The sequence below is a fragment of the Castor canadensis genome, chromosome 2 (assembly GCF_047511655.1).
Source record: "Castor canadensis chromosome 2, mCasCan1.hap1v2, whole genome shotgun sequence".
Lineage (NCBI taxonomy): Eukaryota > Metazoa > Chordata > Mammalia > Rodentia > Castoridae > Castor > Castor canadensis.
Genome location: NC_133387.1, coordinates 54,452,267 through 54,472,781, shown reverse-complemented (window position 1 = coordinate 54,472,781; position 20,515 = coordinate 54,452,267). Strand labels below are relative to the sequence as shown.

General features: G+C 35.7%; 1 protein-coding gene across 13 annotated transcripts in view; it reads left to right on the top strand.

The window, feature by feature from the left end:
• Positions 1–20,515, top strand: part of Adam22 (ADAM metallopeptidase domain 22) — a 217,409-nt gene that overhangs the window by 90,426 nt on the left and 106,468 nt on the right. For all 13 annotated transcript variants that reach the window (XM_074064821.1, XM_074064820.1, XM_074064818.1 and 10 more), the window contains exon 4: positions 19,414–19,480. In XM_074064821.1, coding sequence (XP_073920922.1) covers positions 19,414–19,480 — 67 coding nt within the window. The remainder of the gene's footprint in view (positions 1–19,413; positions 19,481–20,515) is intronic.

The window sequence follows — 20,515 nt, the reverse complement described above, 5'->3', positions numbered from 1 at the left end:
GATTGTTAAGTAATACCCCAAAATTCAGAATATAAATTTTGGCTAGGTTTAACTTGCTAGACATAAGACCACTTGAAACTCTATTAGTTGAATTTATTTCAACTATGTCATTTTTTGCAGCTTTGATGTTTCAGTTTTGCTCATCAGTCATTCCAGGCCAATTATTGCCAATCACTTGGGCTGTAAGATAACTGAATATCCATGAAAAAACAAACATAGTTATATAACTACATACACACACATTTTTCTGTACAGATGTTGGTATATTAAATACATTTTTTGATATGTCTTTCTTAACAATGTGTCCATATCAGTACATGTAGAGCTGACTCTTTTTTTTTTTGGTAGAACTGAGGTTTGAACCTGGGGCTTCAAACTTGAAAAGCAGATACTCTACTACTGCTTAAGCCACACTTCCAATTCATTTTGCTCTGGTTATTTTGGAGATGGGGTTCTTCTAACTTTTCCCAGGCTGACCTTGAACCTTGATCCTTCCAATTTCAGCCTCTCAAGTAGCTAGGACTATAGGCATGAGCCACTAGAACCTGGATTGCCTCATTCTTATTAAAGGTTACAATCCAATTCATGGATTTACTCTAATTTACTATATAGTCCTTGGTTAGGGATCATTTTAATTGCTTTTTAATTTTTTATTATTATAAATGATGCTGTGATAAATGTTGTAGATACATTCTTTTGAACATGTGGAATTATATCTGTAGGATAAATTCTAGAAATGAAATTGTATGTCATAGGTAATATACAACTTACATTGTCATCAGAAACATGTAGAGAGTACCTATTTTCTTACATCCTGTATCCATTACATGCAACTTGGCTGTGTTTGCTTTTGATGTCCCAGGAGGATCCTGTGAGGGTCTTGTTCTCTCTCTCATGATTTTCCTAATTTGCATGTTCTCATATTGTTGGAAATCTCTGTATCTCTGGCACTCTGTGCTACCTGCCACATCCTCATTCCTCTCTTCAGTCTTTCTTTTCCTTCAAGATTCAGCTTTATCATAAGTTCCTCTTAGAGAACCGTCTTTGCTCCTTAATCACTATTTTGTTCCCTTCCCCCAGATATTTTCAAACCTAGTTAGGTGCCCCCCTTTTGTTGGCATTATATTCCTCTGCACTCATAATAGATTTTCCTGCACACTTCTGTTATGGTGCTCATCTCTCTAAATTGTCTTCATTGGGTCTTTGCTTGTACTTCCATTAATTGATCTCCAGGTCATGGACTATGTTAATTTTGCCTCTCTGCCCAAATACTTTTTCTATGGCGACATGAATTCGAGGCTTAGCCAAAGTGTGTTTAGATGAACCGATATAAATTTATGTGAGAATTTTAAAGTTGAATGAGACAGTAGTGATCATTTTAATCCAGCACATTTATTTTATTAGTGATAAGTGGTGTTTTTCATTTTAATTTTCTAAATTTTAAGTTACTCAAGTCATTGTTTTATATTTCTTTAAGGAAAAAAAACTAAAGTAAGTAGGTTTTTACTTGCTATGTTGTCCAAGATCAAATCAGTACCTCAGTAATACAGTACTTGATCTATGTTTTTTTTTAAAAAATAGAATATGATGCTGTTTCTTCAAATTCAGCATTATCAAAGACATATATTTTATTTCTTCTCCTTTCTTCTATTGCTCAGCCATCCTTTGTTTTTAAGACCTTGTTCCCAGGACATGGTCAACTTTGAAAAAGCCAAGAGATAGACAGGAATCTGGGAAACAAAGAATCACTGTTTTTACTGATAGAATTGGTGAAAGTCATTGTGTCTTAGTGTAATGGTCAAGTGATCTTGTTAGTGCTCCCTGTCCCCATTTCCTCCCATACAGGCTAGACTCTGTGCTTAAGGATGACTGGGGTCTGTAGAGCAGACACCACTTCCCATAATCTCTGCATTCACATTAGTCTGGAGAAGAGGGGCAAGAGAAAAAAGCCCTTAGTGCTTACAGACTTTTCAAAGATTAACTGCCCCCAGTTTAGAAATGCAGACCCTGTCACCCTACCCAGGTAACTCAATCCTTCTCCATAAAGAGGCTACAAATTCAATACTGACCCATGTAAATGAAATAAGGAGTACTGGAGGGGAAGTGAGGCTTCCTAATCTATCTTTCTTGGCTCTTCCGTGCTTAGTTATATGCTTTTGTTACCTATACAATTATTTGTGTTTCTTTGTTCTTACCCACATCCTTTGGTTATCTTTCCTTGAATCAATAACCCAGTTTTCCTAGTCTTCATGTTTAACTACAACAAATATTTTATTTGCTGTTTTGGATTGCCAGTCTTCTCCCATGATGTTTATAACCCTGATACCATTTCTTGTGGCCCAGGAATCTGCACATAAGAAAAATTCCAGAAGATTCTGAAGTATTTTGAGAAATATTCTTTTATTCCTGTGTAACCACTGGTTTCTACTTACATTTAGTTTCATTTCATTGCAAAATTTTAATATTTATGGATTCCCTGCTAATTCTTACAGTTTTGTACTTCTTGGTACATCTGCATAGAATATTCATAGGTTCTTCTTCATCTTTTTTTACTTAATAGGCAAGGATAATGCTTAATTTTTTATTAAAATATTCCCCCAAATGCTTAATTCATTTGATACTGAAATGTAAAATTAGACAAAAACTAGAGAGAGCCATGGAAAGAATATGTAAGTCATACAGATATATCTTGGGTCCTTTCCATTCAGATATTAGTATAGAGATTATTTTGTTCAGGATTTCATTTTATTCTCCAAAAGCTGAACATGAAGCCTTATGCACTGACTTTTCTTTTATAAAAACATAATTTGAAATTTATGGCTGAAAAGCAGCAATGAAAACACTGTTTTTCCTTTTGCTGCTGGGTTGGTGACTGAATTTCTATTGAGAGGAATACAATGACTCATCAGATAATTGTGAAAAGCGTTGCCAAGTACAAAGGCCTTAGATAATCAATCCTCTGTGTCTGGAGTATAGATATTCACAATTGATACATATGTGACACTTTCTCCTTTTCATTTTTACCTTCTTTTGCATATTTTCAGAATGCAAAATGTGCAGTAATTTTCCACAAGGAAGTTCACTCCTAAAAGGTTTCTCTAGATAATTTTGTAAAACCTAAATGAATAGAAGAGCAAACCACATTTAACTTTTACATTTGCATTTTTCATGTGATTATTAGCTCTCAGACCATAGAAACTAACTTAGGGTAGGTCATAATATCATCCCGATTAGTTTTCTTTCCACTTATTGCTTATTTAAGCCAGTTTTAGTAGTGATTATAAGATAATGAAAAATTTTAACATACTTTTCAAAGCTTGGACATCCATATGAGTAGTCCTCTCAAAGCTGTCACTGTAGGGAGCTATTGTTTATTATAATAACAGCTTCCACTGCCCATGCCACTGTTAGATCTTTTGGAGAGTTTGTTGTGAAAGATTCTAGCACATTTTTGTTATTGAATAACATCAGTAGGATATATTTGAGTTTTAGAAGTAGCAAAAAACCATACAGGATCTTCTTTGCACTAGTATAAGTGAACATACAGAATATCCCTAAACCAAAAGTCTGAAATCCAAAATGCTTCAAAATCCTAAACTTTCTGAGCACTGACCTGACTCCACAAGTAAAAAATTGTACACCTAATCTCATGTAATTGGTCACAGTCAAAATGTAGACACACTAAAAATATTATATGAAATTACCTTCAGGTTGTGTGTATAAGGTATATAAGAAACATAAATGTGTTTCATTTTTAGACTTGGGTCCCATCCCCAGAATATCTAAGTATGCATTTGCAAATATTCCAAAATCTGAACAACGTCTGAAATCTGAAACATTCTTTGTTCCAAGAATGTCAGGTGAGGATGCTTAGCTTGTATGGTTAAGAAATAATAAACTGGGTGAGCTGAGCATGTAGCTCAGTGGTAGAGTGCTTCCCTACCATACACAAGGCCATGGGCTTGATCATAATAAGCACTAGAAAAAAAGAAAAGAAATAATGAGGCTAGTTTTCTGTATGTCACTTTAATTGTCTATGAAGGCAATTCCAAAGGAGAAATTTTAACAAAGAATTGGGTGAACTTTGGCCTAAGTATAGATGATCTCAAAATAAGGAGAGAAATTGACATCTCAACTGACTGATTCTATTATAATTTGTTTTTAAAACCTGTCTCATTAATTATTGTAACATTCTGGTACTGTGAAGAAACATATTTTAGTGGAACCAAAATAAAAATTTTTAACTTGGTGCAATTACCATTTGTTCATCAAAAGTAATTATAAATTGACAGATACTAGTTGGAAATTGAACTTGGATTGAAAGGCAGGTAAAAAATGATAGCTGATTGAATAGACTGAAATGTGAGATTGCAGAAAGGTCACCTCTTAAAAGGCTACATGTTTTAGACAAATGGTGAGATGTTATTTTCTGTGCTTTGGTATCCACTTCATGTCCATATCACCTAATTTCCCTGACTCTGATTTAATCCAGTAAAATTATTGGAAAATTCTATCATAACAATGATATATGCTGATGATAGAAAAATAAATGTATAAAATGACCTAATATTTCTGGTTAGGTATGGCAGATCAAACCCTTACTCCATTGTATTGATACTGAGAATACAAAAAAAAAAATCTCACAAGAGCCATTAATAAAATTTCAGAAGCCATAAGAAGAATGGATAGCAGTAACTGACTTAACAGAGTGGGAAGAGCTGACTCCCTAATATCTTCAAGTAGAATCTGGAACAGGTTTTTAGAAACACAGGCACCTGATACCTCAGAAAACTGGGGTATAGTGGATGGCTGAACAGAGAAGCAGGTTCTGTTAATTTTAAAAGGTATTAAATGCTAATAAAGAAGAATGAAATTTTATCATTTGCAGGTAAATGGATGGAACTGGAGAACATCATCTTAAGTGAAGTTAAGCCAGGTTCAGAAAGCCAAAGGCTGTATATTATCTCTCATATGTGGTATATAGACCTAGCAAAAATACAGTGATATTATGAGAAAGGTCATGCTAAGGGGAGGTCGCCTATGAGAGAGGGATGGCAAAAGAAGGAAGTTAAGAAGACAAATATGGTTGATGTACTTTCTACACAAGAATGAATATAGAATATTTAACCTGGTAGAAATCGCCATAAGAAGGGGACTGAGGTAGAAAGGATAAAAATAGAGTAGATGAACTTATTTGGGGTATAATACATACGTATATAGAAATGTCAAAAGGTAACTCCCTGTATTAACTATCTTAAACAAATAAAAATATCATTTTGTTTATGTATAAAAATGGAGAACAGAAGGGTAGAACAGGTCCTGCCTGGGGATTGTTACCACTGGGAGGTGGGAGCATGTGGAGATAGGGTATAAGAGGGTGAATATGTGCAGATCCTGTGTACACACATATGTAAATGGAAAAATGAGACAGACCTATTGAAACTATTCCAGAAATAGGGGGAGGTTGGAGGAGATAAATTCAACTATGATATATTATAACAACTTTTGTAAATGTCACAATGACCCCCAGCACAACAATATATAAAAAAGTATTAAATTCTACAGTTTTGTTTTAAAATGTGAATTTTTAATCTTAAGCTACATTTATAGACATATGGGAGAACAAAGAAGTACCAATATATCCCTTTTGGCCTGACAATTACTTATGCTTTATAGAAAACAGATTTTTCTTTAAATATTATTCATAGGCAACAGATTATTAAAGAAACCAATTAGTATTACAGACTATTAAAGGTTATACTTACTTTCAGAGGACATAGCAACATATTTTTGTGTCTGGATTCTGGACAAGATCTGTTGTTAGAAATGATGTTTGCCAAGACTCTTATTCTGTAACATGGATTAGTGCTTGCTCTCTGCTCCTCTAAGGGAAAGGACATTGTCATTGTGATGAACTTACTTCACCAGAAGATGGAACAACCTACAGTGTGTCAAAGACAATGACTTGAATTCCATTAGTTAGGAATAAGACAGGCTTGAAGAGCATAAAACTTATAACATAGACATGAAAGGGTCAGAAAGAGAATTTTAATAGAGTATGTGATGTGTTGCATCTAGAGTTTGAATCTTTAAGGAGCAGTTAGAAACCCATCTCTTAAGTCCCAGTGGTCAAAGAAATACATCTCCACTTTCCTGGCAGAAGCATGAGGTTTCCTCTCTGGAGGAACAAGAGTGCCTGAGTTAGGAATATAGACAGCAGAGATGAATGTAACACTGAAAACAGCAGGGGATAGTGATTTCTTCATGTTCAATCCGGGATCTGCAGCCCCTGCTCCTGCCCCAGTTTGGGTCTCTGAATGTTGGCATCAGGCTTATACTATCCACTCAGGAGATAGGAGTCTTACTCTCTCTAGACAAAGTGATGAGCCCATGGTGGAGAGTGCATAGATACTATCCTTTGGCATTTCTCTGATAAAATGTCTAACTTCCTCTATCTTTAAATAAAATTTCTGCCTCCATACACACCCCAGTTGATCTTCACAGATCTTCCAGGCAGTTTGCTAGTTTCAACAACAGCAGAGAGCTAGGGATTACCAGACATTTGAGGAGAGCAACCAGCAAGAAGAAAGGGTGAAAGCAAACAGATGAAAGGAATTCAGTTGAGACAAAGAAAATGAAGAATATAAAAGAAAATCTTTAAAAAGTTAAACATATGTTAATATATTCAGGAGATGATTACTATATCTATGAACAAGGAAATGGTATTAAAGATCCAGAGAAAAATAATTTTAGAAAAGGTAGAAACAATAAACAAAACCCAATGGAAGTATTAAATGATATCATTGGGAAAAAAATCTCCTAGAAAACAGAACTGGAGATTAAGAAATGGAAGATAAGAGAGAGAAAACAGAGAATTAATCAGTCTAGGAGATTAAATATCTGACTCAGGAATCCCAGGAAAACAGCAACAAGAAGACAGAAAGAGGAAATTATTAAAGAAATAATTCAGGGAAATTCTTCATAACTGAAGAACATGAATTTCTAGGTCCAAAGGGCACATTAAAGACCAGGACAACAAATGAAAGAAAATCTACATGAAAATACATACTTGTGAAATTTTAGAATAGTAGAGAGAAAAGAGAAGATCAGAGAAGTTTCTAGAGAGAAAAAACCAGTGACACTGGGAGGATCAGAATCAGAATAGATCAGGTACCCTTACTAGTTATTAGTGTGACTATTACACTAGTGCACCGATAGTTCTAGTTCACTGGGAGATGGTAGAGTAATGCTATGTAAACTGTAGAATTTCTGTACTTACAAATCTAAGCCATAAACTAAAGATGCGTTCTGAGAAAGTGTACATGCCAGGGTTGAAATAAATTATGCATTGCTTATTTGTATGGTCTCTACCATGATAAATTCAGAGAGATGAAGATGTGAGATACAGCAAGCAGAGTTTGCAATGAGGAGAGCAACAAAGGGAATTCTCAGGATCATGGTGAAGTAACATCCCAGTATTGCAACTAAACAACAGGACAAGAGTACAATTAGTCCATATGCAAGAGGGAGGATGATGGATCTACTGTATTGAAGGTTTTACCATTTTGTGAAAAAGTTGGGGGCTGATTTGGTGACATATGTGGCCATACATGTGATCCCCCAAAAAGAAGAAAAATTCATATTGGTGCTGGGTTTAGTGGCTAAGAGAATGAGCTCTGGAGTCAGGTGGTTCAAATTTGAGTCCTGCCTTTACCACTTCTTACTACCTGCTTACCTTTGATGTATGTAAGTTACTTACGTCTCTGTAAGGAAATACTAACAAGACCTTAGCAAGACGGTTGTTTGAATTAAATGACTTAGTGCATGTAAAGCTATTAGAGCAGTAGTGTTAGTGTTAGTCATATTAGCAGAAATTATAGTAGTAACATTGTTACTAGTAGTAAGGGCTCAACATTTTTAACCATTACCTTCATTATTGCTCTTAATTTAAAAATTGAAAAAAGAAGAAATAGAAATATAAGCATACTGCTTTTTGATAGATGTGGTGATATAGTCTCAGAAGAAACTTTTTTTTTTTTTGTGGTACTGGGGATTGAACTCAGGGCCTCATGCAGGCAAGGCAAACACTAAACCACTGAGCTATATCCCCAGCCCCAGAAGTAACTATTTACAATAATAGGCCAAAAAAGAAAAATTCAGTGACATATAGTGCTACTACTTAAAGGTGAAGTTTATTAATACTTGGGTTCATTTTTTTCCAATTATTTTTTCCTTTCTTTGTATTATTTTATTTATATAGTTATGATATGGTCTGTAAAATTTTGTGTTCTGCTTTTGTTTTTCCTTTCTTTCTTTTTTTGTACTTTGTTTAAGACAGGGTTTCATTATGTAGTATAGGCTGGCCTCATACTTGCTACATAGTGTAGGATGGACTTGCATGATAGCGAATAGCAAGCCTGACTTTCAGCTGAGCAAAGAAAAGAGGGAGATGCGAGGGAAGTGAAGGACAGTGAAATGATAGTAAACTCAATGGGTTATTGGTTTTATTAGAGTCAAAGTATTGAAATGGGGTGTTAAGGGAGAAATCTGGAATAAATTGAGATGGTAAAAAATTAAGAGGCTTGAAATTAAGAATCTAGTTGGTAAAAGGTGAAGGCATGGCCATGATTACAGGTGGGTTAAATACAAAAGAGAAGGTTATTTGATGAGATGAGGTTAAGATGTCCTGAAGCCAGAATTTGAAAGGTCACCTTAGTAGATACCAAAATCATCAATAAGTATAATACAAGAAGTGTTAGAAAGTTTGATCATCAGCCAGGAATTAAAACTTTCAAAGAATGAGGGGATATGCTTCAAAGTCAATGATACAAGCATGGGTGACACATCTGATCACATGGGACATGAAGTGGGGTGAGTTTTAGTGCAAAGAACCACAGCATGAAAATGAGAAACAAGAAACAACCATCCCCTACCATCAGACTTCCATTAGAAAATATCCTAAACAAACAAAAATGTCATTTTTTTTTTTACAGAAATGGAGAACAGGAAGGCAAAACAGGTCCTGTCTGGGGTGTTAGTACCAGTGGGAGGCGAAGGATATAAGGAAATGATGTAAAAGGGTGAATATGGTGGAAATACTATGTACACATGTATGTAAATGGAAAAATGAGACCTGTTGAAAATATTCCTGGAATGAGGGGAGGAGACAAAGAAGAATGATGGAAGGGGTGAATTCAATTATGAATTCACAAAATACCCCAAGCACAACAATAATTAAAAAAAGATATACAGCCTTCACTTAAAGGGGGCTACAAGAGAAACAATACCTAAGATGGTCTTCTCCAGTAAAACAGTCAAAAAAATATTGGTGATAAGGGATGGATTTTGCTAATGGCCATGTGTAAGCTCCAGATCCTCTGAATCATGTGATTCCACAGCATTCTCCTCCTTCCCACATTGGTGAACTGGTGGATCTGTAAACATCAAAACCATCAAGCAGAGTACCTATCCAGTTCTACTGATTTCAGTACAGAAAACAGTGCTCTCTTTGCTTCCCACACTCTTGGATGCATTTAGTTGTCATCACTAGGCGTGGATGCTTACTGCTTCTGGGGACACAAATTAAGTGACTTGTGGAGCAAGTGGAGACCTGCCTGACCTACAGGCTGTAAAGCTCCCTTCAGCCAGCAGCACCTTCCAGTACACAAAGAGGGAACGCTTCTATAGTGAAAACAGCCAAGAAAGGTACAACCAACTCTTCTAAAAGAGATTCCAGATAGTTTTCCTCAATCTGAGCAGTGGTGGCCATCAGGTCAGTGCTCTTAGCTACTGAACCATACCCCCACTGCAGTGGTGAGAAACAGTACTTCATCCTGGCCATTACACTGTCATACCTACACATTGATACTATTTCAACTGAAAGACTATTAAAACTTCCAACTAACAAATAAGGCCTCAGATATACAAATCCTTACACAAAACACAAAAACCATAACAAGGCAACATGACTCATTCCAAACTCAATAACTCCACAGTAACAAATATTAATGATAGTGAAGTGGATAAAATCTCAAAGAATTAAAAAGAAATAATTATAAGTATGGTCAATGAAGTTAAAGAAGACATGAAAAAACTCCAGAAATAATTTCAGAAAGACTAAAATAAAAGCAGAATTAGATAAAGAAGATGATATAAGATATGAAAAAGGAATTCAATAAAGTTACAGAAATACTGAAAATGAAACAAAAACTTGGGTAAATAAAATAAAACTCAGGTGAAAGTCTCTCTAGTGGACTGGATCAAATAGAAGACAAAAGCTTTGGTGTTAGCTCTTCTTTAAAAGTCTGATAGTCTGTTCTTGGGCTTTTCTTTGTTGGGAGACACATGACAAAAAAACAAAATTACAGACCAATTTCCTTGATGAGTCTATATGTAAAAATTCTCAATGAAATTCTTGCAAACCAAATTCAACAGCACATTAGTAAGATCATACACCATGATCAAGTTGTTTTCATTCCCGGGATGCAAAGGTGGGTCAACGTATGCAAATCAAAAAATGTAATTAATATAATACACCACATAAAACAGAATCAAGGACAGAAATCACATGGTCATCTCAATAGATGTAGAAAAAAAACATTTACAAAATTCAACATTTCTTCCTGTTAAAAACCTTGAGTTAACTAGGAATAGAAGGAGCATACCTCAACACCATAAAGGCTATCTATGATAAACCTATGACCAACATCATACTGAGGAAAAATTGAAACCATTTTCTCTAAAGTCAGGAATGAGACAAGGATACCCACTCTCTCCATTCTTATTTAAATATAGTTCTTGAATTCTTAGTCAGAGCAATAAGGCAAGAGAAAAAGTAAAAAGGATACAAATAGAAAAGGAAGAAGTCAAATTATCACTATTTGCAGATGATATGATCCTTTACTTAAAATACCCAAATTATTCCTTCCAAATCCTCTTAGATCTGGTAAACACTTTGGCCAAGTAGCAGGATACAAAATCAACATACAAAACTCAGTAGCTTTTCTGTTGCAAATAATGAGCAGTGTTACTTTGAGCACATAGCCCTTCTTAGTTTCCAATGACAGAGTCTTGTCAAGGGATATAGTCTCACTTCCATAAAATGGATGTGGAGAGGAAGGAAACAAAGGAAGATAAAAATGCTTATTTGGTGGATGGCAATATATAGAGAAAATCTGAGGCTAGTTCTGCCTCAATGAGTCCAAAATTTTCAAGTAATTAATATTAGAAAAATTTGAATTTTCAATGAATATAAATAATTTATTTGAACCACACCCAAAAATTCAACTTTTTTTTTTTTTAGACCTGGTCTCACTATGTAGCCCATACTGGCCTTGAACTCTGAATCCTGCTGCCTTAGCCTCCAAGTTTTGGTATTACAGGTGTGTACCACCATACCCAGTTTAACTTTTTAAAAATAGCAAAATCCCTTATTTCTAGAATACTCATATAAAATCTAAGTCAATTTTGAATTAAGTCTGGCAACTTTCTTCCTAGAAAGAAGATTCTTGATTTACCTATATCGGAGAAAAACATGTCTGCCTCTTTTGAATATCTGCCATGTTTCTCCAGTGACTCCTTTTAATTGCTTTGCTATTGTATGTTCCCTGGTATCTTTGGCTTTCAAAGCAATAATGAATCACAATGATCAGAATATACCAACACACAATTATATTTTAATAGAATTTTACTAAGATATTTATAAACTGTTTATTATACTTTCATGTCCTGGTGACATTTTGTGGTATATTAGAATAAATTTAGGATATTCTGATTTGGTAGGCTTGGAAGGACTTGAGTTTTTTTGTTTTTGTTTTTGAATCTTGTGATTCTAGTATAAAGCCACGCTTGGACATCTTTGCTTTTTAGGAATAAGCAATCTGTATATAATGTCACAAACTAGATGGCTGGATCCTTCTGCTCTACCCCGACTGAAATCATGGGTGGGCAAGGAGAAGCTGCCCCAGTTATTCTGGGCCTTCAGCTGGTGTTTACAAGCAGTGGATGATAACAGACAGCAGCAGTCAGCCATGGCCCTTTCACAACTAGGGCAGCAGCTCAGGATAACAGGCCTAGGGGGTGTGGTGAGGGGAGGTGGATCCAAGGTCTTTGACAGCTAGGGCAGTGACCCAGGTCTTCTGAGGCCAGCCCAAAGCCTAAAGTATTATAGCTGGCTTGTACTTTTGGGGAATCCTAATTCCCCAATGTCAATTTCACTTTTTGCTGCTGCTGGCCAATGTTACTTTTGGTCTCCCTGCCATTAGTGGGAATGGTCAATATCCATTTCACTTCCACTTTCACAGCTGCTTGCCACAAAGATTTGCCCTTGTCAGGTTGTCTCCAGGGGGACTTCAGGTATTCCACCTTTGTTTTTGCCTTGGCTTCCACCATTGCTAGCTGTTCCTGTCAATGGCTCTGACTACCAGAGGAACTGCTTGCTAGTCTTGCTGTTGCTCTTGTTGCCTGCTACTGCTATTGCTGACTGTGCTGCCACAGGCTTGATGGCCATGCTTGGCCTGAGGCTGTTCCTGCTGACAGTTCTGTGGTCATGGAAGCACCCCTTTTACTGTAGCTCTGATTGCTGCTGTCAGCTCTTCTGCTGTCACTACTACTTCTGGCTTCCCCAGGGTTTCTTCTTCTCTTCATGTTACCATATCAGCTGTTCTACTAATGATGACAACCAAAAGTAGGCAAGGAAGACCACTTGTGAGAAGTCTTTGTTGGAACTGCTGTTGCAAAATCAGGGGGCAGTGTAGAAGGGTGTCTCCTGGTTGCTCACCAAATGAGTTGAGCAGTCTGTTTATATACCTAGAAAGGGGGTGTGGCAAGGATAGCTGTACCAATCATGGTTCAATCCTTGTCATCAGTCTTGGAAGCCCTTATGCAAATGAAGGACTGTGTTTACACCAGTCCCAAGTCTTCTGCTGGTTCACCAGCAAGTTTTATCCCTCTGGCCTGAGTGGGAATGGCTATCAGATCATCCATAGTTTTCTAAGGTTTGTGGTAGCAAAAAGTCTGTTGCAAGCTGTTTGCTGTGGCAGTGCTTTTGGGAGCCTAAGCCTTGATTTTGGTTAAGAGTGTCTTGTGCTGGCATGAGAGTTGTCTGGTACCTTGACTGGCAGCCTTTTGCTCAAGGCAGTTGCCAATTAGGAAGTTACACATTTGAAGGAAAAATAAGCCTTCAAAAGTGTGCTTACACTAATTGATTATCAGAAACAGTGAATCAACAGTGCTTTAACAATGCTTAACTCCTGACCCAGTGTCCCATAAAGAGGTGGGTCCCACCATCTGCTTCCATAGAGCTAGGATTAATAATAGTGCCTGTTAAGTACCTAGCACTAACATATATACTAAAAGCTCCCTGAAGCTTTTCATCAGATTGTGACTTCCTCAGTAGAACATAATAAAAATAACCTCACTTGTGGCACAATGAAAATTGATTTAAGAATTGGAAGGTTGGATAGCCAAGCTATAGAAACAGCCAAGATGCCCCACTACCAACAAATGGATTAAGAAAATGTGGTATTTCTGTATAATGGAATTTTACTCAGCCACAAAGAAGAATGAAATTTTGTCATTTGCAAGTAAATGGTTGGAAGTAGAGTACATCATCTTAAGTGAAGCTAGTCAGGCTCAGAAGGCCAAAAATCACATGTTCTCCCTCATTTGCAGATTATAGATCTAAAACAAATGCAGTACTATTATTGGACATGGGTACACACTAAGGGGAGACCACACATGGAGGAATAGGGCAAGGGAAGGAAACCTAAAACTGGAATGTGGTTGATGTGCTTACTGTATATAAGTGAATATAGTGATCTTAAACTGGCAGAGGCCACTGTGGGACGGGAATTAGGAAGTAGTAAAAAGGTCTGGTAGAGATGAACCAATATGAGTTGTAATACATATGTGCATGGAAGCAATGCTAGGAGTCTCTCTATATAACTATCTTTATCTCAAACTAGCAAAAACACTATGTCTTTCTTATTATCTCTTATGTTTTCTCTTCAACAAAATTGGAGAACAAGAGGGCGGAACAGGTTCTGCCCGGAAGTGGGGTGGGGTGTGTGGCGGGGGGAGGTGGCCCAAACAATGTATACATATGTGAGTAAATGTAAAAATGATAAAAAAAAAAAAAAGAATTAGAGGATTGGAAGTAATAAAATGAAACTTACACCCAAAAGTAGATTGTGGAAAAGCTATTTTATTACCCTTTTGCAGTTTCATTTCAATTTAGCATGAAAAATATGAATTTTAAATTCAAGCTCAGGAAATAGGTAACAATTTTGACATAAAAAGGAGCTAAAGAATGGATGGCTGATTCTCAGTGGTATAAAGGTCCATAGTGAGGATTGTCAACAAGACCTCAGTGGTGGAGGTGAGGAGATTCATACAATGGAGAGAATGAGAAGAGCATTTTCCTTAAAAAAAAAAACTTTCTAAGCTTTAAATTTTCTTATTTCTCTTAAATAAAATAATTAAATTTGGATTCTTAAAGCTTCCATTTTCCAAATTCTTTTCTTCTGATAAGCTTTTCATAACAAAAGTACCTAATAAAACATTTGCTTTTGTCCTCCTCAGTGAAATGATATATCAAATGCACATGATTTTGTTTTTTTCCATTATTAGTGATACTAAGTGTGATCACTTGGTTAAGGAGATGTCTCCAGTTATCTTCACTGTAAAGTTATTACTAGGATACATTTTCAATATAGAATTAAATGTTGGGATTTGGCTAGGAGAGTTATGAATTAGATGTATTCAGTTTGAGATGCCTGTTGACATTCTAGTAGAGATTGTTTCAGTAACAGGGGGATAGGTAGACTGAAAAGCCTAGTCATCTTTTTCTGTTTCTATTTTCTCAGCGAATATTGAAGTGAGGCTATCAGGTTCAAATCTCAGCATGGCAAAAAACAAGTAAATAAATAAAAAGGAGTAGTGATGAAGGACCACTTGATGATTTGAGGGAAAGAAGTTTTGGAAGGATCTTCTCAGAGTAAACTAATTGGAAAAATGTAATAGGGTTATGGGGAGTATTTTCCAGAGGGATCAGTTGATAACTATGGTCATAAATTGACCCTGTGTTCAATCAGATGTGTTCTGTTTCTTGGAGTTAGGTTTGATTTGTAGAAGAGTGAAGTTTGACCATGGTTAAAGTTTGTCCAACTCACCCTAATGGAGACAGAGGGCATAAGAAGTGTATGAAGAGGAATTATCATGATGGATTATGGAATATAAACTGGTTTAAGTGGATAAGACAGAGGTCAATGGCAGCAAAAAAAAAAGATAGGGAAATGGCTTAAAAGATCCAACCAAGACAGTTTGAGTGAGAATTGTAGAGAAAGATGGGAACTAGGAGATGGTGAATAAAGAGTGGGATAAGTGAAATCACTCACATTCTGGTTTACCACCACGTCAACTTCATGACCTCCATTTTAGACATGGGCAAATTATGTTCATAAAGGTGAAATAACTTTTTTAAAATAAATTTTTATTAGGATATATTCATTGTACAGGGTGGATTCACAATGACAATTCCAATTAGGTTTATATTGTACATTAGTTATGTCATACCCATCATCTCTCCCCCTCAACTCCCTCCCTGCCCCACTTAAATCAATTGCAAAAGTTTTCTTTACTCAATTTCATGAAGTATATGAAGTCCATCAACCATGTACCCTCACCTCACTCCTCCTCCCCCCTCCACATAGTAACCCTCCCCCCGTACCTATTTTATAGTCCTTTGATAATATTTAAGTTAATGTTCAAAGGGGTTTCTCAATGTATCCCCACTGTGGGTATACTTTACTTTGGTCTGTTCAACCCCTTCCATCACTCTCTCTTACCCTTTTACCTCCTCCCACCCCCCATTTTCAACAGCTTTCAATACGTATACTTAAGGATGAAATAACTTAATCAAAGCTATACAGCTGGTAAATTGCAGAGCTTGGATGGAAAAATCAAATATTTGTTTTTAACTCCCAAACCTTTGTACTGTACTAGTTGCCTCTAATTGCCTGCCTAGCAAGTGTGAGGGCTTAAGTTCAAACCCCAGTGCCAAGAAAAATAAAAGACAATATTTACCTTGTATTTGTGTTACTTACTCCAAGCAGAAGTCATTATATCATGTAAATAAAAAGGAGGGCTCATATTAGAATACATTCCTAATATGAAAAAACTCTCTTACTGCATTTAAAAAATAAGTGGCTTCTAGAATATGATTGAAAATTATTTTTACTTTTATATTTCAAAGTTTTCTATGTGCTAGGGAGCTTTTCTGTTTTCCTACATTTAAAATTATTTGATTATAATTTAATGTTAACATTACTTAACAATAATGATGTTGTAAGGGAAAGGACATTACTTAACAATAATGATGTTGTAAGGGAAAGGACATAAGGTAATTTTGATTATCTCTACTTCAGGAGGTTTCAAGAGAGTTTACTTAGGTAACTTCATGGTGGTAAGGATAATTTTATGGCTCAGTAGAAGGAATTATGGCATTTTAAATGCCACAATTAAACCTAATTAAAATAACAATACTTAGCATACTTTCACAATACTGCAAACAAACAAAACCAAATTGCATGGGTTGTTTTTGTTTTAAATTACATGGAGCCTTTTCTAGCAACAGTTGTAGATATAGAGGCTTGGGTGAAATAGCTGCATAATTCCTGAGTACAGAGATTTTCTTTGTTGTAATTATATTCCTGTGGTGACTCAGACTCACTTAATTTCTAGATTTTATAATTCAAAGGAAAATGTTCCCTTGAACTTTGAAAGCCTGGAAGACTGAAAAGTTATTTTTAAGAAATTATTATTGTTATTACTGCTGCTATAACTACTATTCCTCTAAGGAGTGTTTTACTTAGGTGCTTTTAATTTCATTCATGCTAGCTCGATAATGGGAATGTTCTCATGAGAAAATGATGGGGATCACACCCCAGATACTCAGCACTCAGGATGCTGAATCCATGGATTTCAGCAGCAGATATTTGGGACTTTCACCCTGGTGTTCACCACTTATCCAACTCAGTTTCTCTTAGTTATCTGTTTATTTTTTTCTGCTTCTCTTTCCTTCATAAGCTGAATCTTTTTTTTTTTTTTTTTTTAATTTATCAGTTCATATTCCCAAGAGAAAGAACCTGGCTGGCTGTGCTAATGAACACTGCCTTTATATGGTAGTGTTTCTCTTCCACATCTGGGGAAGTTGTTTCAGACAGGTAACAAGGCTAGGGCACAGTCTTTTGCAAAAATCTGTCTGGTACCTCTGCTATTTGGAGTGGGGCTTGGTTAGCAGGATGTGATGTGGATACTGGAGCAATTGCCGATTTTGCCTGAGGCAGGTCTTTACTAGGCAGCTTTACTATTTTGTCAGAAGTCCTTAGACATTTTTGAAATATGTGACATACCCAAGAAAGAAGTACGACAGATATCCTCTCCACTACCCTCCCTCCCTAAAGATAAGAAGTTTATCTAAGCAAAAGAGATGGAAGCTCCTGTAGAGTAAGAGGGGATGAGATAGATAGGTTGCCCTGTTTAACTCTCTTTGAGTAATATAATGTTCAAGGGAGGACAGGAAGGAGAATCTTGATTATTCAGAGACAAATTTCCTTGCCCAAGGATTGACTTGGGCATGGCCATGTAAGGTAATTATAGCAAAAGAAAATTGAGAAGATGAATGCTAGTAGCATTTTATTTGTGTGAAAAATTGCATACCCTTTTAAAGAAATACAAGGCTTTAAAAAAAAACCCAGAATATTTTAATCTTCACAAGGTGCTTATTTAATAACATGTAAGTTATTAAAGTTTAAGTGCATTGTGGATATTTAATGCCTCCTATATATTTAGTATATCATAAACATTTTTTTTTGGCAGTACTGGAGTTTGAACTCAGGGCCTCATGCTTTCTGTCTAGGTGCTCTTATCACATGAGCCCCTCTGGAGCCCTATCATGAACATTTATTACTTAGGTGCCTCACAAATATTATTTATCTCTTGATCATCCAAGTCCTTCTATCAGTGGGTAATATGATCTTTTTATTTATGAAATAAGAATATCCTGTGAATTCTGCCTATATTTGGGTATACTTAACATGTCTTGAAGGGTTTGCCTATATTTTATAAACCTCAGATTTATTCATCTAACAGAACTGAATATTCACTGCAAATTCACATTACACTTGCCCTGGAATTCCTTACAAGAAGTAAGATGACAAATGTCTTCATTGCTTAAGATACTTTTAGTTGTATTTTCTGCAACTTGTAGTTTAGAGTATCCTTGCTGGTTCCCAAACAAAGTTAGCAGGAAGATGTATTCCAAAGACAGATGAAGCATGGATTAGATGGTAATTAGTTTCCTAAATGGTAGTAGAGACATCAGACACTGCAGCATTTGGTGCCTGCATTAGTGAGTGCTTGCTGCACATTCTGTTTACATTCAAGCAACTGTAGGCATGGTGGGATGATTGGCTATGTGCTCAGAAACTCACTGTTTTGTGATTGGAGTGGTTTTGGCTTCATGACCTATAGAGCATTTAAAAATCTTTTTATTTAGTTAGCTCAATGTCTATAAATAGAATAACATTGGGAATTTATAGCTTCTTGTATTCTCTTTTACTTATTAATGATAATTTTATTTATATTTTAGTGCTTTAAAAATTAAAGACTTTTTATGGAAGTTGGGTCTCGAGGCATCTCCATTAAAAGGGAGAATTTTTCACATACATGGAATTGAGAAGTGTATTTAAGATTATGTGAACATTTAAAATTATTCAAGAAGATTGTTGCTTAGAAGTGATTTCAAAAGAAACATTTTAAAATACTGATGGTATATTATTTTTCATTTCTTTTAACTTTCTTTGCCTCATGTTTTGTGTGTGTGTGTGATGGCAACTAGTATTTTACTATATCAAAAATACTACATATAATACGTAAAAAAATGGTAAGATACTGTAACCAATTAAAACTTTTGACAAAATGCTAAAGTAACAAAAGTTAAGAATAAAATGTCTTAGTAATAATGCCATGCGAATGGCGGATTCCCAGAACTGATGGCTGAATCTGGTGAATCAGCTGTGCTAGGTGAGGGCCTAACAGGTCCAACGTGGAACCTTTCTAGAAACGCTGGTACTCTCTCCTGTGGGTTCCCCTCTCTTTCTCTCTGTACAGTGTTGATTTTGTTTTAAAACAAATCTGGACTGGAGGACTCTTGAAGCAGATATGTGTGCACTGGATACCAATTTTCATGTTTTATATTTTCAGGGTCCTCTTTATTTAAAAAAAAAATTTTTGTGTTTGTGGTTTCTGGGGTCAAACTCAGGGCCTGAAACATCCTAGGCAGAAGCTTGGCCACTGAACTGCAGCTCCAGCCCCAGGGTCCTCTGTAATCATCATTTCTTTCTGTTATTGCAGTGATCTGCTATCTTCTGATTACGTAGAAAGACACATTGACCAAGGAGGCAAGACTGTGGAAATTCACGTAAGTGAAATTTTCTTTCCTTTAGGAGAAAATTTTAAGAACCTTTTAAATACTACTCCTCATGATTTTAATTTTCATTGGTATTAATAATATGCAGTTTGGAGTGTTTAAAAATATAATTTATTAAGAAAGTTTATCACCTTCTTGTGAAAAAAAAAAAAAACTTTTTTGCTACCAGAAAAAGAATTCTTCCACTATAGGAATTGGTGGACTTACGCTTTGAAGATTTATATAGCTGCAAGTAATTCTTCTTTAGATTATGTCACATAAAATAATTTCTTCAGGTTTTAATGCTAGCACTGAGAATGAAGAGGTAGAATCTTGAGCCCAGGGTAGCGTATGGCTTTGCATTTGTGTGTGAAAGACTCTTTCCTGGTAAAATGTAAAATCATTAGATCTACAGGGACGATCCAGGGAGTTTTAAATACCTGGGGATGAAAATCTTGGGATACTGGCTATGACAGATCAGCTCTGAAAAGATTGACGCACATATAAAAGCCTGCTCCAGCTACAGGCAGAAGAATATGTGTTTTCCCAGTCTGCTGCTGATGTAATCTTAGGACATAGGACACCAAAAGTACCCAAGTGTAGGACCTCTTTCTGCTCAGTGTTTAGAGAAGTGAGCTTTGGCCAAGTGTGTATTTCTCCTAAAGTGTTCTGACGACCTATTCTGTCTTATCCAAATTAAAATGCCATTTGTTCATAGTTGTTTTCTATTACCAATTATAAATTTGACACATCCTCATTTTAGAAAACATGTGATCAAAGAAAACTCTTAACAAAAACAGAAAACAATCACCTTTACACTCATTACTGAGAGATAAGCTTTGTTTTCATTTTGTTGTATTTACTTTTAATGTTTGTCTCAACATATTATATATTTTTTACATAGTACCATATCTATGATATTATAGCTTGCTTGTTTTTTTAACAAACTCTGTAACACATCATGAACATTTTCTTAAGTTCGTTTCCCATAAAGCCCATGTTTGTAATTTTTCCATTTACCTATATTAATGTATTAAAGGTTTTTAA